The sequence below is a fragment of the Neovison vison genome, chromosome 9 (genome assembly GCF_020171115.1).
Source record: "Neovison vison isolate M4711 chromosome 9, ASM_NN_V1, whole genome shotgun sequence".
Lineage (NCBI taxonomy): Eukaryota > Metazoa > Chordata > Mammalia > Carnivora > Mustelidae > Neogale > Neogale vison.
The window spans coordinates 66272635-66296835 of record NC_058099.1 but is presented as its reverse complement, the minus strand read 5'-3'; the positions used below and the strand labels follow the sequence as shown (position 1 = coordinate 66296835).

The 24201-nt window shown below is 37.2% G+C and overlaps 1 protein-coding gene across 1 annotated transcript; it reads left to right on the top strand.

The window, feature by feature from the left end:
- Positions 1 to 1973: 1973 nt before the first annotated feature.
- Positions 1974 to 20970, top strand: LOC122917615 (zinc finger protein 658B-like). Its single transcript, XM_044265709.1, has 5 exons — positions 1974 to 2113; positions 4330 to 4388; positions 9626 to 9752; positions 10052 to 10147; positions 17646 to 20970. Exons 2-5 carry the CDS (start codon positions 4374 to 4376, stop codon positions 20552 to 20554), a joined length of 3147 nt encoding a protein of 1048 aa, XP_044121644.1. The 5' UTR covers positions 1974 to 2113; positions 4330 to 4373; the 3' UTR covers positions 20555 to 20970.
- The last annotated feature ends 3231 nt before the right edge of the window (positions 20971 to 24201 follow it).

Below are 24201 nucleotides of genomic sequence, written 5' to 3'. Positions count from 1 at the left end.
ACACACACACACACACATGCACAAGCACACGCACACATGAGTTTTATTTTGTGATTGTAAACACTTGAAAGCAAACAAGATGCTTTTCAACAGAAGAGTGTATAAACAATCCGTGTACATTCATATAAAGGAATCTTATTCAGCTATAAAAAATAAATGAGGTATTAAGCCACAAAAAGGGAGAAAGCTTAAATGCATGTTCTAACTGAAAGAAGTCAGTCTAAAAATAGTATTCACTATATGATTTTAACTCTATGAGATTCTGGAAAAGGCAAAACTATTGAGACAATGGAAAGATAAACGGATGCCAGGAGTTCAGGAGGGGAAATTCAGAAGGGAGAGGCACACATTATTAGGGCAGTAAAACTGCTCTTTATGGTTTAGGGCTATGAGACTGCTATGATAATTAATAGTGGATGACATTATTCATTTGCCAAAATCCATAGAACTGTACAACACAAAAAGTGACTGCTGGTATCAATGTGGACTTTATGTAGTAATACTATATCATTCATTAATTGTAGAAAATGTACAACACTAGTGTAAGATGTTAATCATAGGGGATACAGTGTGTGTGGAGTGATGAGAAGGGATATATGGGAACTCTGTTTTCTGCTCAGTTATTTTATAAACCTAAAACTACTCTAAAAAAGTCTACTGGAAATTTCTTTTTGTGTCCTTTCGTCTCAAATTTCTTAAAAATGTGAGGTATGCATGCATTAATTTTGAAAGGAAATTTACCGGTGGAACTCCAAAATTGAAAATAGTGATTTTCTTATTTTGGGTTGTATGTATTTTCATGTATTACTTGTGTAATTTTGAGCAGTTAGCTTACCCCACCTCTACTCCCCAGATAAACTCTGCCAAGATATGACTCCTACGTTAATTCTTGCTCCATTTTCTAGTATTTGTTATATTGCACAAGCAGTATTCACAAGAGATACTTGTGTGTACCCGGGAAACTTGATTTTAAAAAGTATACTTCTGGAGGGGCAGTTAACTCTCCCTAACCATCTTTCCACCACCACCACCACCACCTTGCTGCTCCAGTTTTTATACTATGTATTAAAAACAAACTCAAACATTCAGAATACTAGTAAAACGAATGTCATATACATATTACAACAGTTTTAACAATTCATAACTTAGCCATATTTTTCTAATTGTTTTGCTGAATTTTAGAAAGTAAATTATAAATATGATTTAATAATCAAATATTTCTTTTTTAAAATGTTTTTTTTAAGTTTTTATTTAAATCCAGTTAGTCAACATATAGTGCAATACTGGTTGGAGAAGAATCTAGTGACTCATCACCCACCCACACCCACCCACCCTTCCCCCAACACACAACACCCAATGTTCATCACAACAAGGGCCCTCCCCAACACCCATCACCTATTCAGGCCATCTTCCGCCCACCTCTCCCTCGCCCCCGCCCCCACCCCAGCAACTCCCAATCTGCTCTCCATACTCAAGAGTCTCCTATGGTCTGCCTTCTCTCCCTTCTTCTTTTTTTCTTTCCCCCTTCCCCGTTCCCTTCAAACTCTACATGATATTTCTGTATATATCTTCAAAAATAAGAACAATTTCCTCCATCCTCCAAAAATGAAATACACTAAAAGTAATGGTAATTCTCTTCTGTATTTCTAATATCTAGTCTGTATTCGCTTCTCCAGTTGTAGTCTCTTGCAACTGTTGTTTTTTCCCCACTAGCATCCAATCGAGAATCATGCTTTGCAATATGTTGTCTGGTCATAAGGTTAAAGTCTAAAGCACAATATCTGAGGATTCAGGAAAAGTTTCCAACATTCAGATCTCACTGTCATGCCCCAACTAACTAACTGAGGAGGAAACGCTTCTAAAATTACTTCCTGCGGTCTCAAAGTTTTATGGGAAATGTAGTCTTAAATGTGATGGGCTTACCGCACAGCACTCTGGGAACGGGACTTGGGGCCTTTTTCTGCGCAAGCGCACATCCACCCTTGTTTCTTTCTTTGGTTGAAAAAGGACAGGATCTCGGCTTCTTTGGCTGTTTGTGGGAGTGGAGGCTTTGCACTGGGGGTGGGAGCGCTAGGAACACGGCTCCGGGAGGCCTGGGGCCCTGCCAAAGCCGGTAAGTTTGTGTGCAGCTTGCGCGAGACGAAGTCCCCGGAATTTCCTGGCGGATCCTCCCCTCCCCCACTCCCTGTGTGCTTGAGACCTCGGTTCCCGCTTGCTTCCGTGGCGCAGCTTGGGCTGCGACCCTTGTCTGGGGAAGGTACTCCTCGCGGACGCCGAGTGCGGAGACTGCAGGCAGTGAGAAGGGCATTCACCTTTGTGAAAATGTTTTCGACGAACATGAGGCTACTAACAGCTTTTGGAATTACTCTGAGAAGATTTCATCTGCAAAGCTTTTCGTTAAGTGCTTGTAAAAATCGGTGTGTAAACTGCTATCACAAGACACTTTGTTTCCTTTGGTATTTTACTTAAGCCTCAAAATTTCCCTTATAATTTTGCCGTTTTAAAAAGTGAAAGTTTACTGGAGGCTGAATAATATACACCAGGGCACAAACTAGTAGGTGGACGAGGTTGGATGTAATTACAAGTCGGTTGTACTCCCTGCATAGTCTTGCTCTCAGCATCCTTTCTGCCCCAAACCCAGATTTGCAACCTTCAGAGCTCTTAGAAGCATAGCCTGCCCCCAGATTTCCAGAGATGTGATTGTGAAGTGAATATGGACAGAGTCTCACAATGTGGTTAAATATATCCTGGGATTTGTGGATTATTTTCAGAGTCCCTGGTCAAGAGATTCTTGAACTTTATTGCACCTGTCTCCCTCCTCAAAGGCACAGTCTGATAATCTAGTAATGCAGTGCTGGCCAATAGAAAGATAATGGAAACTATAATTTTTTAAAATATTTCAGTAGCAATAATAAAAAGAAAGAGATGAAATTAGTTCTACTGATATCTGATACATTATTATTAACCACACTTCAGGTGTAGTAGTTGCATTCAGCTAAAGGCTATGTTACTGGGTAGTACACTTACATTGGATTCCAAAGTCAGGTTTAGAGTGCTAAATGGAAGTTTCAGATATGGTGAATTTGTTTCTCAGGCCCAGATCCCAGCCCCTCTCTAGTAAAGTAACTTAAGACTTAAAAAAAGGGCCCTAAGAACAATCATCATTTAGAAGAATAGCTCTTCTGACAGATTGCTCACTGGAGGTTCAGAGCAGAGGTAGAAATTTCAAGAAAGGCACAGGTCCTGACTTGCTCCATCACAAGCAGTTTTTGATCCCTGTTAAGCATGAGATGAGTCAGACTTGATGATCACACACAGAAACCATCACAAACTGTGTGACAGTGGTCACTGGACCAGCTTGCAGAAGGTAGTAACCCGAGGTTGAAAGGTATGGGTGGCTCTCAGGTTGTGCAGGAAAAGGCACTTCACTGGATGGCAGGTAAGGACATGAGGCCCAGGGAAGGTATAAGCAGCCAGAGTTGATGAAATCCGAAACAGCACCCAGTTTCCTTCACTCTCTCCTCATTCTTTCCAGATTCTGATCTGCTGGCATACCACGTCCATTACCACATGTAGCATCTAGAGTTACGCTGATGCTCTCTCTTTCCTAAGTTTAGGGAATGACAAAAGGATAGGAGAACAAAAGTTTTCTTTTCTTTGGAAGCTCAAAATGTTGGGCCTGAAATGAATGATTTTTGTAAAGAAACCCAGGGTAGAAGTAAGCACTTAAGCACAGTCCTGTTTATTTACACAGTTAAGTACTATAGGCATCTTACTAAAAAGTCTGTTTTAGAATTTGCAACCAAGTTAGAACAAAAAGCTAGGAAAAATATTTCTTTCATAAAGCATCCCATCTTTATTTTGAAGTTTTCTGGGGAAGCTCAAGGTGTAAAGGCAACACAAATTTGATTAACAATTCTATCTTAAGTAGGTTTTTTTTTAAACAAACAAACAAACAAACATTAGTTTAAATGAAGGTAGAAGGTTTACCTTTGTATACCTGAATTTGCTTAACCAATATCCTTTTGTTTTGTGTTTTTTGTTTTTGTTCTTACTTAGTCAGAAGGGGACATAAATTGTTAATTCATTGACATGAGTTTCCCTGCAATGAAAATGCAAGGTCAAGCCTCTATAATCATATCGCAGATGCAGTTGTTCAAGTATTACCTCTGTGAAGTCCTTCTTGTTCCCTCTCAAGAATGTCAAAAGGATACTCTTCTATAGGGAAACCTTTTTCCCAGCTGATGTTATGAGATTTTTAGGTAAATGAAAATAGTTGTACGGCAGACCAGGTTTCTTATCACCCTATTTCTCCTTCCTCTTTCCCAGCTGAGCCTTTTCATTTCTTTACATTCTTCAAGGAGCAGCAGAAAATGAACATGGTGCGGGTAAGTTCTATTTTTAATAGTCTGTTTTTTTTTTTTTTCCAATTTATTTATTTTCAGAAAAACAGTATTCATTATTTTTTTTCACCACACCCAGTGCTCCATGCAAGCTGTGCCCTCTATAATACCCACCACCTGGTACCCCAACCTCCCACCCCCCCGCCACTTCAAACCCCTCAGATTGTTTTTCAGAGTCCATAGTCTCTCATGGTTCATCTCCCCTTCCGTGGAACTAGAGCGTATCATGCTTAGCGAAATAAGTCAAGCGGAGAAAGACAACTATCATATGATCTCCCTGATATGAGGGAGTGGTGATGCAACATGGGGGCTTAAGTGGGTAGGAGAAGAATCCATGAAATAGTCTGTTTTATAGTAGATTTTATAAGGGTTTTAGAGTCTATTAACATGAAAAAGTAGAAATAGAAATGAATCAGATGCATTTTGATGCAAAGGTGGCATGTGGATATGAAATTGGAGGTCCAAATTTATTTCTGAATTTTGGTAGCCATGTCAAACAAACTGTACTGCTTTAAAGGTTGGCGTGGATGAGAAGATTAAGCAAACCAATACCTCATAGAATGTTAAAACATTTCAAGTTAAAAATGATCTTTATTTTTTGAGTAGGTGATTTAGTTAACAACTTTTCAGTAATAATTCTAAAATAATCTAGAACATGGTCTCTACTTGTTCTTCAATAAAAATAGAAGATGTAATGCTAAATGTGAACTTGGTCAGTTCTGTTTTCCAGAAATTCAAATATTTTTTCTGTTAAATCAGCTGAATATCCCTTAAAATTAATCTCCATAAATATTTTGAGTACCCATGATATTCAGGTTGCTCAGGAGTTTAAAATCATAATGCTTTGGTTTCTCTCCCCACTTGCCTGTTATATCTGGTGACCAGAGACTTGATTATAATCAACTCCATTGGGTCTTGTCTAATTATTTCTGTACCTGACATCTCTGTAGCATTTACCTTTACTTCTCACTCTGTCCTTCTGGCAAGTTTCTTTGTTAGTGACCATGACACACTCCAGTGGCCCCATCCTTACAGTGCTGATATCTTTTTGGAGTCATCTCTTTCCCTTGTCATTTTACGTGGTTCATTCCCAGTTTCTGACCTTGGCCCTTTAATCTGCTCTGTTAGTCTTAGATTGGTTTCATTGTCTTTTTTTTTTTCTCTTAAGCTTTATTGAGATTCATTTCACATGCCATGCTGCTCACCCATTTAAAGTGTAGAATTCAACAGTGTTTTAATATACTCACAGACTTGTGCAAATACCACCACAGTCAATTTTAGAAAGTTTCATCATCTTAAAAAGCAACTCTGCATTTTATCCCCTCTCATCTGCTCATTTCCTCCAAGCCCCAAGCAACCACTAATCTATTTCTATCTGTATAGATTTGCTGAACCACTCCCTGTATTATTTCTTATAGGGCAGTTCTGCTGTGACAAATTTTATTTATCTGGGAAGGTTTTAAATTTTCTGTTTTTGCTGGATATACAATTCTTGGTTGACAACTTTTTCCCCCACTTATTTATCATATATCATTTCACTGTCTTCTATCCACCATGGTTTCTGATTAGTAATCTTCTTTTAACACTATTGTACATGATGAGTCACTACTTTCAGTATTGTTTCTTTGTCTTTATTGCTTGATACTATCCCATATTTTATTTTTTTGTCATTAATTTTCTTTCTGTTTTCTCACACTGTGTAATTTCAGTGGGCATATTGTCCAGTCTGTTCTTTCTTTCACCTGCTCAAATCTGCTGTAGAATCCCTTTGGTGAAATTTTGATTTAGTTATTATTGTTATCAACTCTTGAGTTTCTATCTCTTTATTGATATCCTTCATTTAGTGAAATATATTTTATTTTCCTTTAGTCCTTGGACTTTTATTTATTTTATTTATTACTAAATAAAATATAAAAAATATATTTTATTTTCCTTTAGTCCTTGGACTTTTTTCCCTAGATATTTGACCATACTTAATATGGCTGACTTAAGGTTATTGTCTAGTAAATTCAGTGTCTGCTTCCTTAAGAAGGAATCTTAATATATTATAATTATTATATATTATATATTATAATCTTATAATCTATTGATTATACCTTTTCTGCATATGGGCCTTACTTTCCTGTTTCTTCTCTTGTTTACTAAACTTTTTTGTTGAAAATAGGACATTTTAAATAGAAGAATGTGCCAGTTCTAGAAATCAGAATTTCTCCCCTCCACAGGGGTCATTGTTGAAATTTATTTGTTCAGTGACTTTTTGTGTGTGTGTGTGTGTGTGTGTTCAGTGACTTCTTAAAAAATTCTGTAGAGCCTGTGTTTCTTTCATCTGATAGTTGAAGTATCTACAGAAATTTCTCTGAATGCCTAGAATTAGTGAGTCTCCCAGTCTTTGTGAAGGGGCTCTGTGCATATCAAGGAATTCTTCACCAGACAAATGGTTTATAACTGCATTAGCTTAGACTTCCTTCTAATGACAAACCTCAAGGTCACCTAGGGGTGACAGCTCAGAGCCTTCTCATAACTTTCTTGAGTATGCACATAACCTTAGGCATATGCACAGCCCTTTGCAAGTTTGCAGCCTCCTTGAGTCTCAGGAATATATTAGAGCTTTTCAGAAACATTTATGGACATCTCGTTGTCCAACTTTTCCTTTCAATTTTCTTGTTTAAGTCATTATTTGCTTCAGCTGTTATCTGCCACCTCAGGTAGCCATTAAGTTTTTGACAAATGATGAGTGAGGATAAGGCTTTTCACACTGAGCTCTGAGTTAGCTCAAATAAAGGTATCCTTATAAGTGGGGTCTTTCAGGAAATCACCAAACTGGCCAAATAATGACAGTTTTCTGTGAATGAAGCTTTGATGGGTCTCCAATCCAGTTCTGCTGTTGTGGTTAATTGTGGTTAATTGTGATAAGAATACTTAACATCTACTCTCAGCACATTTTTATGTGTATAATACTATACTGTTAACTGTAGGGATGATGTTGTGCAGCAGATCTCTGAAACTTAATGACTTTGCATAACTGAAACTTTATACCTGTTGAATAGCAACTTGTGGTTGCCAGCTGCTGGCTGCAGACCATTGGTTGTCAAACTATTGCAGAGTTGGAAAGAGAGGTATGGGAACAGGGTATCACCATTCATACTATGGTTCAGCTGTTTTGTTTTTTTTGTTTGTTTTTTATAAACATTTTGAAGATAGACTTTGTTAATTTTTGTAATTTTTGCTAGTTTTTTTTTAAAAGATTTTATTTATTTATTGAGAAAGCGAAAGAGTATGTGAGTGTTGGGGGGCGGGAAGGGGAAAGAGAGAGAGAATCTCATTGCCGACTCTGCTCTGAGCATGGATTCTGACGTGGGGCTTGATCCGACAGCCCCGAGATCATGACTTGAGCCAAAATCAAGAGTTGGACACTTAACCAGCTGAGCGACCCAGGCACCCGTTTTGCCAGTTTCTTCATAGTTTTTTATGAAGGAGAGAATTTTTTGGATCCTTACTTAGCCAGTTTGATTTATGTCACTTGTTAGCTTTTTTTTTTTAAATCTGATTGATCTTATTAAGTCATATATTAAAGAGATAAACAAAAATGAAAGCAGTGCAACTTTTCTAATTTTTTTAGTTTTGGAGAATATAATTACCTTTTCTTTTTATCTTTTTTAGATTAAATTTTATGAGATATCTTCCTGTTCTTTTATTTATTTGTTTTAGTTTGTTTAGCTATTACTACTGAGTTTCACATGCAGGAGGTACTCACTTAGTAAAACTGAAGACATGAATGGACAAATAATTGGATACATAACACTGAGGGGAAAAAAGAAACTTGTTTCTGTCCTTTTATCTCTTAGTTTTCTTCCCTTTCTTTTCTACTTTTAATTGTAATAAGAATACTTAACATCTACTCTCAGCACATTTTTATATGTATAATACTATACTGTTAACTGTAGGGATGATGTTGTGCAGCAGATCTCTGAAACTTAATGACTTTGCATAACTGAAACTTTATACCTGTTGAATAGCAACTCCCAATTCCTCCTCTTCCTAGCACCTTTGAAGTGTTTTGTTGCGGAAGTTTTCCCTTTTTGCATTTTCCAAAATTCTACTCTTTCCTGACTCTTACTACTTTTCAGAAAGCTTTTTCTTTGGCTTTGTGGCCTATCTATACTTTTTCTGCCAGCCTCTTTAATATTCATGCTTCCCTAAATGCCTTTTGGTATTTTCTTTCTTCAGTTCCATATAGGATATATAGCATATAGCTCGAGTTGCTGTCTGATTGCCTTTTAAAATTTTACCACCTAAGTTGATAGTAATTCCTAAATGCTTGTCTTCATCCTTAGACCTCCCTTCTGTAGTCTAAACAAACAATAACATATGTATAAATAAACAATAAATAAACAATAACATATGTATATTAGTTTAAGGGACGGTTCCAGCTTTATGTTTACAGACCATTCAGGAGCCACATGAACAGATCTGTCTTACTAGAACTTCTAACACATTTTTTTCCCCTTTTGTTTCCTTAATGTCAGTGTTTGGCATCAACATTCCAGAAGCTGCTCATTTAGTTAGACTGGGTGGCTGTACAAGAAAGTAATTATAAAATTGTACAAATTGTACAAGTGTACAGTTGTACAAGTTGTACAAGGAAGTAGTTATCAAATTGGTTGCTGCTGCTACTCTGTAATTAAATCCCTATTGTTATATTCATTGCTGTTACTTCAGTGTAAATAATATCACTTATATTGGTCTCTGTAATTCCAAATCCTTGGTAAATTGTTCTTTGCTCTTCATGAGCTCTAGATTTATATATCTTTATATACGTGTTTATATACATATAATGTATATAATGTAAAATATCTCCCAAGCTTACGTGTATTTTCTTTGTCTCCCATTATTTACAATGATGATGTCTGAGGAGGGAGTGAACATCTTAGAATTCTCTAGAATACCCACGGTACCTTGGGATGAAGAGGAAGAGTTGTAGGAACTCTTTACATTGAATTTTTTGTCTTAAAAAATCTATAGTTCATAAACATATAAAGGAATTATAGTACATTAAAAACCTTTTTAACTGAACACTTCTCCAGTTAAAGACAAAATTAGGTCAGAAATAGGTGTATTTGATAACCATATCTTTTAGAGCTTAAGAGTAAAAAGTAGTTGTTCTCAAAGATATTTTCCTTGTCATATGATTCTGAATCTTTGAAGAAACTGTATTGTTACAGAGATCCATGTCATTTGAAGATGTAATTGTCAAATTTACCCAGGATGAATGGAAGTACATGAGCCCTGCTCAAAGGACCCTGTACAGAGATGTGATGCTAGAGAACTATAGCCACCTCATCTCAGTGGGTAAGCAGACCTATTATGGGTCTTTGTCTAAATTAAATTTCCTTTTTTTAAGTTATCAAGGTACATCGACTCCTTGTAGAGATTAATGTTGTACTGGCTTTTGAGCAGGAGGTCTAAGGTACCTGAAGGCTTTAGGAAATAGACACAATGTTTATGTTATGACTTTCCCATGGAGTACTTCAAATATGCACATTTATTTTGCTGCTCTTGTTGCTATATCTTTCACCACTTTTAGAAACCAAAAAGCCCATGGATCTGGTATATATATATCTCTCTGTCCTCAATTGTCATGTTTACAGGATGTTACACCACCAAACCTGAGATGATCTTCAAGTTGGAGCAAGGAGAAGAGCCCTGGTCCTTAGAGGAAGAATTCCTAAACCAGAGGTACCCAGGTGAGTGAGCACTGACAGAGGAAACACTTGGGGTAGTTAAACTTTTAGGGGAATACCTTTGAAAGTTTTGTTTGTTTGTTTGTTTGGTTGTTTTACCCTTTTAAACAGCTCTATTGAGATACTATTTACATATCGTACAATCCACCCATTAAAGGGTGCGATTCAGTGGCTTTTCATATATTCACAGATATGTGTAAATATCACCACACTCCATTTTCATCACCTCAGAAAGAGACCTCATACCTTTTAGTTATTACCTTCGTATCCTCTCTTCCTCTGCAGCCCCATCAATCACTAATCTACTTTCTGTCTTTATAGATGAGCCTGTTGCAGACATTTCATGTAAATGCAGTCACATTTGGTCTTTAATGATAGGTTTCTTTCACATAGGATTACAAGGTTCTTATAGATCAGTACTTGATTCATCCTTTGTATGGCAAAATAATGTCTCATTGCATATATTTGCCACATCCATTCTTCATTCAGTTGACATTTAGGATTCTTCCTTTTGGCTATTGAGTAATGCTAATAGAAACATTCATTTACAAGTTTTTTGCACAGATTTTTTTTTTTTTACATAATGTTTTAATTTCTCTTATTGAGTTGTACTTGATTCAGATGGCTGGGTTGTGTGATAACTGTTTCAAGAATTTCAAGACTATTTTCCACAGTGCCTGCCTATTTTTTTTTTTCATTCCTAGTGACAGCATATGAAGGTTCTAATTTTTCTACACCTTCACCAACACTTAGTATTATCTGACTTTTTTATTCTAGCCATCTTAGTAGATGTGAAATGGTATATCACTGAAGTTATGATGTGCATTTTTGTACTAGTCATTTGGTCTGGCATAATAAATATCATAGTCTGAGTGGCCTAAATAGTAGAAATTTATTTCTCATAGTTCTGGAAGTTGAATGTCCAACATCAGGCTGCCAACATGTTTAATTTCTGGTGATGCTTCTTCCTGTCTTCTACTGACCATGACCCCTATGGCCTTTCCTCTGTGCTTTCATGGAGAGAGAGCTGTGGTGTCTCTTCCTATTCTTTCAAGGACACCAAGCCTGTAAGTTCATCAAGCCCCACCCTGATGAACTCATTTAGCCTTAACTTCCCCAAAGGCCTTACCATCAAATACAGTTACATTGAAGGCCAGGGCTTCAACATAGGAATTTGGGGGGGAAGTATAATTCATTCTATAACAACATACCTGGTCACTAGTGATGTCAAGTATTTTTTTCATATACTTACTGGTATTTGGTGTAAACTGATAAATTCAGGAACTTTAAAAATTAGAGTTTTAAAGAATTCTTAGAGCAAAAGAGTGAAATCATCCTAAATGTGTTTACTGAAAGTTTTTGTTGTGAAGCTGTTGAGTCAGATAGCATAATTTTTAGATTAAGCATATTTCCTAGTCAGTGTATATAAGTGATTTGATTGTATTGGTTGCCTAAAAGAAATAAGTATGTTTGAAAGATAGGAGTAAAAGAATAGTAAAGTTATTCAGTCAAAAATGAAATAATTTAGAGTTTCATATTATTCAGGCTTGAATGTAGACAGTACATGCAGTAACTTAGGAGTGCCTGGGTGGCTCACCAGTTAAACATCTGCCTTTAGCTGAGGTCATCCTCTCAGGGTCCTGGGATTGAACCCCCTGCCAGGCTCCCTGTTCAGTGGGGAGCCTGCTTCTCCCTCTCTCTCTGCCCCACACCTTCCTCATGCTTTCTGACTCTCAAATAAATAAATAAAATCTTCATAAATAATAAACAAGTGAATGCATTAACTTAAAAGACAGCCCTTTTTTTCAGTAGCACAGGTTAAAGTAAACCCTTAAGCATTTGAATGACTGCACCAAACAGTATCATACTAGCTATCATAAAACACAAAATAATGAGGTCTAAGAATTTAAAATTCACTAGGGTTAGGAGATAATAATGTACCTCATCTGATTAAAGATACTATGAACACTAAGTAAGTATGCCTATATGGGATGTAAATAATACTTGTATTAGAGTGAACTCGAGGTGCCTGGGTGACTCAGTCAGTTAAGCATCTGCCTCCAGCTCAGGTCATGATCTCAGGGTTCTGGGATGGAGCTCTGTGTTGGGGCCCAGCTCAGCAGGGAGTGTGCTTCTCCCTTTCTCTCTGCTCCTTCCCCATGCTTCTTCTCTCCTTCTCTCTCAAATAAATAAAATCTTTTAAAAAAAGTGAACCGTGTATTTGTATGTGTATCCTGATCAAAGAACAAGCCTTTCACCTTCCCATAGGTTACTCATAAGATAGTGAAACTATATTGTTAATCTATAAAGAAAACCAGTTAAATTTAGAATGTAAGTTTAGTTTAGAATCCCATAAGTAATATTCTCAACATATTTTGATAAAGCTAGAAATTAATAAGATGAGTAAACAAAAAACTCTTAACATGGATATTTTAAAATTATCTCTTTTAAACAATGTATAAAAAAGGCCATCAAGTCCAAAATTGTGTGACATTTATAAAATAAATGTGTGCATTATAAACCTTAGGCTATAGCTAAGTTAGTGAACAGAGTTAAAATGGTAGTCTTGTAATTAAGCGAGAACAGTAAAAATATACTAACACAAGGAGAATTTAAAAGTGAAATTAAAAATAAACGGAAGACTGAGAAATTATAGAATTATATTCTATACATGTTAGACTATTTCTGTGGTATCTGTATTTTTTAATTCATCTATCCTTATGCCGATACATTAACTTTAGTATTGGAAATTTTTTTTTAAAGATTTTATTTATTTGACAGAGATCACAGGTAGGCAAAGAGGCAGGCAGAGAGAGAGGGGGAAGCAGGCTCCCTGCCAAGCAGAGAGCCAGATGCGGGGCCTGATCCCAGGACCCTGAGATCATGACCTGAGCTGAAGGCAGAGGCTTAACCCGCTGAGCCACCCAGCACCCCAGTTACTGTAAGTTCTTAATTAGACCTTGAAATCAGCTAATGTCCACCAACTTTTTTCTTTATAAATTTTAAAGTGAACTTTTTGATATTTAAAAAAAAGCATGCCAGCTTTTCAACTGGGATTGTATTGATTATAGATCAAATTAAAGAGGTTTAACATTTTTTTTTAAGATTTTATTTGTTTATTTGAAAGATCACAAGTAGGCAGAAAGGCAGGCAGAGAGAGAGGGGAAGCAGGCTCCTCGCTGAGCAGAGAGCCCGATGTGGGGCTTGATCATGTCCTGAGCCGAAGGCAGAGGCTTAACCCACAGAGCCACCCAGGCACCCCCAGAGATTTAACATCTTAAAATCTGATCCATAAAGAAATGCACATCTCCCTTTATTTGTAATTTATTTTATTTCTTTTATCAGTGGTTCTTGGAATATAGATACCAACTGTTTTGGGGTTTGTTTTTAGCACCATGGTAAATTATATTCTTTTTCTGATTTAAAATTCCAGTGATAGTTGTTTGTACATGATTGGCTTTTGTGTATCAGCTTTGTATTTTGCCTTTGTATTTTGCCCTTGCCTTGTATCTTGCCCTGCCCTGTATCTTACCACCTATTAAGGAGCTTTTTTAAAGATCTTTCTGTGGTTCTCTCTATTGATTTTGTATCCTTATTTCTATTCTTGCTGTACTGTGTTGGTGGGAACTTCAAGTACAGTCTGGAATAGAGGTGCTGAGGCTAGACACCCATATTTTTCCAATCTTAGAATTTAAGTATTCAGGTTCTCTCCCTTTCCTTTCAAGATTTTTAAAATTTATTTGACAGAGAGAGAGAGATCACAAGTAGGCAGAGAGGCAGGCAGAAAGAGGGGGAAGCAGGCTACCTGCCAAGCAGAGAACCCAATGTGGGGCTTGATTCCAGGACCCTGAGATCATGACCTGAGCTGAAGGCAGAAGCTTAACCCACTGAACCACCCAGGTGCCCCAAGTATTCAGTCTCTTAACCATAATGTTTGCTATAGGCTTTTTGTAAATTCCCTTTACAGTAGGTTAATGGATTGATTTTGAAATTTGTGAAATATCTTTGCCTTAAATTATTTGATTATGTGATTTTAATTCTTTAGATGATTAATATCGTGGATTATATTGACTTTTAAATATCTCAACAGTTTGTATTCTTGGTATGAATCCCCCTTGATCCTGATATATCATTTCTTTTTTACATTTTCTACATTGCTCTGTTGTTTTTTTAAATTAACATATAATGTATTAGTTGCCCCGTACAGGTCTGTGAATCATTATTCTTACATAATTCACAGCACTCATCATAGCACATACCCTCCCCAGTGTCCATCACCTGTCCACTCCATCCCTTCCAGCCCCCCTCTCCCCCAAGCAGCCCTCAGTTTGTTTCCTGAGATTAAGAGTCTCTTGTGGTTTTTCTCCCTCCTTGGTCCCATCTTGTTTCATTTTTCCCTCCTGTCCCCGCATGAACCCCGACCCTGCCTCTCAAATTCCTCATATCAGAGAAATCATAGGATAATTGTCTTTCTCTAACTGACTTATTTCACTTAGCATAATACTCCCTAGTTCCATCCACATCATTGCAAATGGCAAAGTTTGGGGTTTTTTCAATGGCTGCATAGTATTTCTCTCTCTCTGTGTGTGTGTGTGTGTGTGTGTGTGTACATTCATTTTCTTTATTCTTTATCCATTCATCTGTTGATGGACATCTAGGTTCTTTCCATGGTTTGGCTATTGTGACACTTGTTGTTTCCTGACTAATTAATTTTAGCCATTCTGACTGGTGTGAGGTGGTATCTCACTGTGGTTTTGATTTATATTTCCCTGATGTGGAGTTATGTTGAGCACTTTTTCATGTGTCTGTTGGCCATTTGGATATCTTTGCAGAAGTGTCTGTTCATGTCCTCTTCCCATTTCTTGATTGGATTATTTGTTCTTTGGGTGTTGAGTTTGATAAGTTCTTACAGATTTTGGATTCTAGCCCTTTATCTGATATGTTATTTTCCCATTCTGTCTGTTGTCTTTTGGTTTTGTTGACTGTTTCCTTTCCTGTGGAAAAGCTTTTGATCTTGATGAAGTCCCAATAGTTCATTTTTGCTCGTGTTTCCCTTACCTTTGGTGATGTTTCTAGGGAAAAGTTGCTGTGGCTGAGATTTTTTTTTTTAAGATTTAAGTTATTTATTTGACAGAGATCACCAGTAGGCAGAGAGGCAGGCAGAGAGAGAGGAAGGGAAGCAGGCTCCCTGCTGAGCAGAGAGCCTGATGCGGGGCTGGATCCCAGGACCCTGGGATCATGACCTGAGCCGAAGGCAGACGCTTAACCCACTGAACCACCGAGGTGCCCCTGTTTTTTTGGGGGGTGGGGGAGTGGGTTTTTTTTTTTTTTTTTTTAGAATTTTTACATTTATGCTATGAGGGATATTGGTCTGTAGGTTTCTTGTATTTTCCAAAAGAAATTATTTAACATTGGTTTTTTTTGTTTATGTTTTTTTTGTTTTGTTTTGTTTTGATTAACATTTGGTAGAATTCATTAGTTACTGCCTTCTAATCCTGGAGCAACATCTTGGTGCAATGCGTTTGTTGACTACATAATTCAGTTTCTTGAATAGATATTGATCTGTTATATCTTTTTTTTTTTTTTAAAGATTTTATTTATTTGACAGATAGAGATCACAAGTGGGCAGAGAGGCAGGTAGAGAGAGAGAGAGGGAAGCAGGCCCCCCGCTGAGCGGAGAGCCCGATGCGGGACTTGATTCCAGGACCCTGAGATCATGACCTGAGCCGAAGGCAGTGGCTTAATCCACTGAGCCACCCAGGCGCCCTGATCTGTTATATCTTATACCAAGTTCTATCTTCCTTCTTGAATGAATTTGGTAGTTTTTGTTTTTTTAAAGAAATTTATCTATTTCACTTTAATAGTCAATATATGGACACAGAGTTTCCCCTAATATTCTTTTATCTTTTTAGTATCTGTTGTATCAGTATTTATATCCTGTCTTCTATCTTTTCTGATATAAATACTGTGTGTCTTCTCTTTTTTTCCTCTTTTCATTTAAATCATTTAAAAAAAATCTTCAGTGAACTAAGCTTTGGTTTGATTGAGTTTCCTCTGCTTCCCATTTTCAGTTTCATTTTCTTTAGTTTTTATTATTTTCTTCCTTCTGCTTTTTTTAGATTTAATTTGTTCTCTGTCAAGTTTCTTAAGGTGGAACTGGGTAACTGATTGGAGTTTTTTCTAATATAAAAAATTTTAAGCTGTAAATTTATCTCTAAGCACTACTTTAGCTCCATCCCACAAATTTCTGTATGTCCTTAAATATTATTTGTTTTCTTTCAATTCTACATTAATTTTCTATGAAATTTTCTCTTTGACCAGTGGGTTAATTAGAAGTATATTAATTTATAAATATTCTGTGTTTCTCCAGGTGACTTTGTGTTACTGATTTCTAGTATAATTTCTTGATGGCCTGAGGTTATACTTTGATTTCTGTTCTTTTATATTTGTGAAGATTTTTCTTGCAGTATAGAATGCAGTCTGCTGTGATGATTGTTTCATGTGAGAGAATCTGTAAAGAATATTGAGAGTAATGTAAATTAAACTGTTTTTTAAATGTACTGCATTCTTGGGTTTTGAGAGCATAGTTACTCCAAATGCTGTTTCATCCCTTATAGCTGTAATATTGTAGTATTCCTGCCTCTTTTCTCTTCTTTCCTTCCCCTACCTGCTGTATTGCCATAAGTGCCTAAAACAACAGATTTATTGCTGTTGCTATCATGGATCCCATAGAATTGATAGGAATGTGGTTCCAGGAAGAATTTTGGGTGTGGTTGCTATTAACATCCCTGAATGTCCTGTAAGTTGAACGTTCTAGGATTTTCCATGATCTTTCTAGTGAGCTCTTAGTTTTGGCTCATGGAAAGAAGTTTTCTAAGAGTATCCAGTCTTTAATACCTGTGACAATGGAAATTTCATTCCCAGTTACACCTATTTTTGTTTGGCTTGAGCAGGGTGGGTATTGTCAAAAAGATTTTCTGTTAAACCACCTTTTTTTTTTTTTTCCAGACCTTTGGCTAGAAGGAACAGGCTTTTCATGTAGTTCTTTTTGTTGTGTATATTGTTGACTTTGGATTGCAGCCTTTTCCAACACTCCGGTGCCCCATATAAGATATATGGGAAACAGAGAGAACAGCCTTGGAATCTACTGCTCTGTCATTTCTTGAGTTTCAAAGTACACATTCCATTTTGTAGCATCTTACTGACTTACTTACTATTGATTTAGTTACTGATTTATTGCTTGTCCAGGGATTTGTTCATTGTAAAAGGGAGGACTTGGGAAGAAAGGAGCTAGCTACTCATTATTGGTCAGCACTGGAAATAATACCTGTTTTCCATGGATGTGGAAGAAGTATATCTGTCTTTTCTCTATGTGTGTGAATTATTGATCTTTGGAAATGTGACCTGTAATAGAATACAGTACATAACAAACATATGGCTGTAAGTTACTCTCTGTAAGAAATACAAGATATAAAGATGTTTCCAATTTTTCTCATTTTAGGATATTGCAGTGTTGATATTCACATTGAGGGGAACCAGGAAAAACGAGAGAAACCTCTGTGGCAAGTAATATTCACTGATAACAAAACATTGAGCAAAGATGGGCAGAAAGTTTTAGAAAAACCATTTATTCTGGATATAATTCCAAATTCTTCTGAAAAAATCCGCTGTAAATGTGACTCATGTAGAAGGAATTTGCAAGTTGTTTCTGAATTAATTATTTGTGATAGAAACTATTCAAGAAATAAGGCTGATGACATGAATGTTTGCGAAAAGTTGCAGCTCAATATTAAAGATGAGAAAACTCATACTAGAGAGAAACGTTATGATTATAATAGAAACATGAAACCTCTCATTAATAGGAAAGATCATCAGAAACTTCAAAGCCTGGAGCAGTCTTTTGAATGTAATGAATTTGGGAAAGTTTTACATGGTAGGACTCTCATTATTATAGGAGAGGAATCGTATAAGGGTGATGAACTTAGGAAAACCTCTGATAAAGCAACTTTACTTAACTACACAAGTACTGGCACAAGAGAGAAATGCTTTGATCTATATGAATGTGGGAAATCCTGTGACGAAACCACCACTGTGAATTACAATAAGGTTCACATGGCTGTGACAAACTCTGAATATATTGAGAGTGGGAATAACTTCAGTAGGATCTTGTCTCTCACTCAATCTCAGAGAATTGTTAAAGAACAGGGTGCTTTTGCAAGCAGTAAATGTGATGAAAACATGATCCCGAGCTCAACCCATACAGTACAAAAAAAGACACAAATTAAAGATGAATCTTGTGCATTTAATGGATGTATAAATGCCTTCTACCAGAAATTAGACCTTATAGTATGTCAGAGAACTCACACAGAAGAGGAACCCTACCAATGTGATAAATATGGGAGGTCCTTCCATCAAAACTCAGCTATCAGTATACATCAGCAATATGAAACTGGAGAGAAGTCATTTGAATGTAATGAATGCAGGAAATCCTTTTACCAGAAAGCACAACTCATTCATCATCAGAAGAACCAATCAGGGGAGAAACCTGAGGAATGTGGGGACTCTTTTTGTTCAAGTTCACACCCTATTCATTATCCTGGAACTGATATGAGGGTCAGTCTCTATAATTGTAATAAATGTGGGAAAACTTTCTGCCAAAAGTCAAACATCCATGAAAATCTGACATTTCGCACAAAGGATTATGATAACAGTGGATGTGGGAAACCTTACAAGAAGCCTGCTCTCATAGTACACCAAAGAACATATACAGGGATGAAACTCTGTCAAAATAATACACATGGGAAAACATTCGCCAAGATAGTACATTTCAAAGAACATCAGAGAATTAACACAGGGGAGAAATCCTACAAATGTATTGAATGTGGAAAAACTTTTTTTAAGACATCACATCTCAGAGCACATCAGAGAATTCACACAGGCGAAAAACCATACAAATGTACTGAATGTGGGAAGACTTTCTCTCACAAGACACACCTTAGTGCACATCAGAGAATCCATACTGGGGAGAAACCCTATGAATGTAATGGATGTGGGAAAACTTTTGCTGATAATTCAACCCTCAGAGCACATCAGAGAATTCACACAGGGGAGAAACCCTATGAATGTAATGAATGTGGGAGGTCCTTTGCCCATATATCTGTTCTTAGAGCACATCAGAGAATTCATACAGGGGAGAAACCCTATGAATGTAATGACTGTGGGAGATCTTTTGCCCACAATTCAGCCCTTAGAGCACATCAGAGAATTCACACAGGGGAGAAACCCTATGAGTGTAGTGACTGTGAGAAGACTTTTGCCCATAATTCAGCTCTCAGAGTACATCAGAGAATTCACACAGGGGAGAAACCCTATGAGTGTAGTGACTGTGAGAAGACTTTTGCCCATAATTCAGCTCTCAGAGCACATCAGAAAATTCATACAGGGGAAAAACTCTATGAATGTAATGAATGTGGGAAAACTTTTTCACAGAAAACGCATCTCATTACACATCAGAGAATTCACACAGGGGAAAAACCTTACAAATGTAGCGAGTGTGGGAAAACCTTCTCTCAGAAATCATACCTCAGTGGACATGAGAGAATTCACAAAGGGGAAAAACCTTATAAATGTAATGAATGTGGGAAAACTTTTATCTATAAGGCAGCCCTCATAGTCCATCAAAGAATTCACACAGGAGAGAAACCCTATGAGTGTAATGAATGTGGGAAAACTTTCTCCCAAAGAACACACCTCTGTGCACATCAGAGAATCCATACAGGGGAGAAACCTTATGAATGCAGGGAATGTGGGAAAACTTTCGCTGATAATTCAGCCCTCAGGGCACATCAGAGAATTCACACAGGGGAGAAACCGTATGAGTGTAATGAGTGTGGGAAAACGTTCTCCAAGACATCACACCTCCAGGCACATCTGAGGACTCAAACAGGGGAGAAGCCCTATGAATGTAATGAATGTGGGAAAACTTTCTCCCAGAAGTCCTATGTTATTGCACATCAGAGAATTCATACAGGGGAGAAACCCTATGAGTGTAATATATGTGGGAAACCTTTTGCCCATAATTCAACCCTCAGAGTCCATCAGAGAACTCACACAGGTGTAAAATCCTATGAATGTAATGAATGTGGGAAGACTTTCTCCCAGAAGTCACACCTTAGTGCACACCAGAGAATTCACACAGGGGAGAAACCCTATGAGTGTAATGAATGTGGGAAAGCTTTTGCACAAAATTCAACTCTCAAAGTACACCAGAGAATTCACACAGGAGAGAAACCCTATGAATGTAATGAATGCAGGAAAACTTTTATCCGTAAGGCAGCTCTTAGGGTACATCACACCAGAATGCACACCAGAGAGGAAACCCTTACATGCGGTGAATTGGGGAAGTCCTGAAGGGATTCATACCTTAATTGATAACACACAGTAAAAAAAGGTCATGTCACAGACTGGCAGACTGTGTCCCTTAAACATTTCCTTTTCCACTAGGCACATAGTTTGTCTAATTTCCGAGTCTTTCATATGAGTGATACTGGTCATGGAATATGACACTATTACATTTAAGCTAAGTGCAGACTGCAAAAGTCACCTTATATTCTTTCTGTCCGGTTATGTTGGGATAGAGGTATTTCCAGGGCAGACTGGGCATGTGTAGTAAACATGATAAGAGCACCAGGTGAAAGAAGCCAAAATCTGAATAACTGGGTGAAATAGTTCTCCGCTAACAGATCTTCACAAGTTGGCTTAAAACACACACACACACAGTACTCTGTTGAACTTTTTTTTTCCAAATATTTTATTTATTTATTTGACACAGAGAGAGAGAATGAGAGAGGGAATACAAGCGGAGGAAGCCAGAGAGGGAGAAGCAGACTTCCCGAAGGGCAGGGAGCCTGATGTGGGGCTCTATCCCAGGACGCTGAGCTGAAGGGAGATGCTTAATAGCTGAGCCACTCATGTGCTCCTGTACTCTGTTGAACTCTTAAGGATTTTGTTCTGTTGGTTAAATGCACATAGCTTAGTTAACTGTTACTATGGGACAAAACCCTATGAATGTCATTCAGCCTGTCATACATTGGAGACTTCACATGAGGAAGAAAACTGTCAATATCCTGTTTGGAAGCTTTCATTAAAAATTACAGAAATCTCAGGGAAAAATACAAAACCCTTTACTACACACTAAATATCACATAGTTAAGATTTGACCAAAATCTTACATTTTAATAAATGATATTTTTAAACAAATATTGAAAGTTTGCTTCAGATAATTTTTTTTCCTGAGGAAATGTATATTTCAGAATTGAAGATAAAATCTTCACCTAGAACTGATGTACCTAAATTTGTGGTTTATATGTAACACCAAGTTTTATAGAAAATATATAATAAAATATTCTATACATGAATTCACCTTGGAATGTGAAGTTTTAAAAATGGAGGAATAATTTGAATTCTGTGGACAATACCAGTAAATGTTTGTGGCTAGTCTCTGGACTATATGGTATATCTGTATCAGTTTATGTAACAGAATTCATTACTGCTGCTGAGTTCTAGTAGAAGGCAGCAGCCAAACTTGTTCTGGAACCTGTCCACTTTTTTGAGTTATGGTTTAGGTTCTGCTGGCTTCCCTCTGCTTGATGCTGTTGATGCTATGAAATTTTGGGCTGCCTGCTGTGTCTGTCGGATAGTGTGGCCCTGTTTTTCTAGGATATTGGAGATCCCTAAGATTTCCAAAGTTTCTTTGTGTATTTGTATCTGTGGGTAGGTGGGCTGGATGATTCTTACATGTTTTTTGGCCTTCATTACATCCCACTAATGGTTTATTTTGTATTGTGTAATTATAAAGGACAGTATATTTTTACTCTTCTTGTATTCATATAGCCTACACATCTTGTGTAGGATCTTTTTCCAACCTCATAATGTGTGCTCACATTATGCACCTTATGCAGCATTGCAAACTATTCTTTTTATACTGCTTGGACAGCAGGTTTTGGAATTGGAATGAAAAAGGCTACTTTCATGTTGTAAGTATCACATTAGTATTAAAAAGCAGACTAACTTCTTTTCTTTTTTTCAAAAGATTTTATTTATTCATTTGAGAGAGAGAGAGAGAGTAAGAGGGGGCATGAGAGCTGAGAAGGTCAGAGGGAGAAGTGGACTCCCCATGGAGCTGGGAGCCCTATGCGGGACTTGATCCTGGGACTCCAAGATCATGACGTGAGCCGAAGGCAGTTGTCCAACCAACTGAGCCACCCAGGTGCCCCAGACTAACTTTTGAAGGAATATTTTAGTGTTGTGTAGTTTTAGCCAAGAAAATATTGGTCAGTCTGTCATCATTTGAGGCTACATGGTTTGGTCAGTAGAGAAGAAAGTAAATGTTCTCATTTTTAAAAACCTGAACCACAGAATTTCTCAGCTCTGGGCATGTTGCTTTCTGCAAGTGTGATCTGGCAGATTGTGCATGAGGAAAATAAATCAGTTGATTGCCTGAGTGATTTCTATTCCCAATCCCCTGCTGATATTGGTGGCATACATTTAGCATTAATTGGAGAACAGGTACTTCTTTGAGACTGGGTTGTTACCACTTAGCAGCATCACTGCCAAGGAAAAGAGCCACTACTAAGAGCTCACCATTAGATAAAGGCTGTACTATCATACCACCAGGGCTAGTACACCAGGCACTGAATCAGCACTCCTTGTGGCAAGGAGGTTCCAGCAGATGAGGAAGTGTTTGCATCCCCTCAGTCTCTGACACTTTGATGCAATTTGAGCTTAGTGCACAATGTTCAAAGGTAGATGATAGGGGAAAAAAATCTCTTTCTCATGCCTAATTTTTATATATGAAAGAGATGATCAAACCTGGAGTACTGTTCAGAAATTAACTTCAGTTTAGAATAGTTTTAGATTTAAATAAAAATTACCAATACTGGGGCGCCTGGGTGGCTCAGTGGGTTAAAGCCTCTGCCTTCAGCCCAGGTCATGATCTCAGGGTTCTGGGATCGAGCCCCGCGTTGGGCTCTCTGCTGAGCAGGGAGCCTGCTTCCCTTCCTCTCTGTCTGCTGCCTCTCTGCCTACTTGTGGTCTCTGTCTGTCAAGTGAATAAATAAAATCTTCAAAACAATTACCAATACTTTATACTCCACATCCAGTTTCTCTAACATTTTACTCTGGTATATTTGTCTTAACTAAGTAATGATACTGATCCTTTATTAAACATCATTTTTTAAACATCATTTTTCAGATTGCACTGGTTTTTCCCTAATGTTTTTATTTATTTGAGAGACAGCAAGTGGTAGGGAGAGGGAGAGAGAATCTGAAACAGGCTCCACACTGACTGCAGATCCTGATACAGGGCTCAGTCGCACAGCTGTGAGATTATGACCTGAGCCGAAACCAAGAGTTGGATGCTCAACTGACTGAGTCACCCAGTCACCCCTTTCCCTAATACTTTTATATTTCAAGATCATATTTTTATATTTCAAGATCCCATCCAGGACACACAGTACATTTAACAGTCATGTCTCCTTATCTTTTACTGATCTGTGACAGTTTCATAGACCTTTGGTGTTTTAGTATCCTTGACTGTTTTCAGGAGTACTTGTCATGTATTTTATGGAATACCCCTCAATTTAGGTTTCTCATATTTTTTAAATGATTGCAATGCTATTATGGATTTGTTTTGTGTTTTTGTGTTGTTTTGTAGGAAGACCACAGAAATAAAATGCTATGCTCATCATATTAATAGTATATGCTGTCAGTATGAGTAATCACTGTTAATGCTAAGCTTGATCACTTGGTTTAGGTCATATCCCACAAAAGCACGGGTAGGTGAGAACTGTGCTACTTGGTAAAAATTTTTAAGTTATTAGTGTATCACACTGTACATAATCTAAGAATCTTTTTTATGTATTTCTGAATTTAATGTTGGAAACAATATAAATGTCGATAGGTTAAAAATTATAACACCCAGAGTTTAAAAACTTCACACTGATCCAGCTCACAGTCCAGTTTTTTTTATTTTTAGTGTTTATTAGAATATTAATGAA

Bases quoted from the DNA above. Each gene is read 5' to 3' on its own strand.
- LOC122917615 (XM_044265709.1), top strand. The intron at 9,753-10,051 runs GTAAGCAGACCT...TCATGTTTACAG, and splicing joins TAGCCACCTCATCTCAGTGG to GATGTTACACCACCAAACCT. The intron at 10,148-17,645 runs GTGAGTGAGCAC...TTCTCATTTTAG, and splicing joins CCTAAACCAGAGGTACCCAG to GATATTGCAGTGTTGATATT.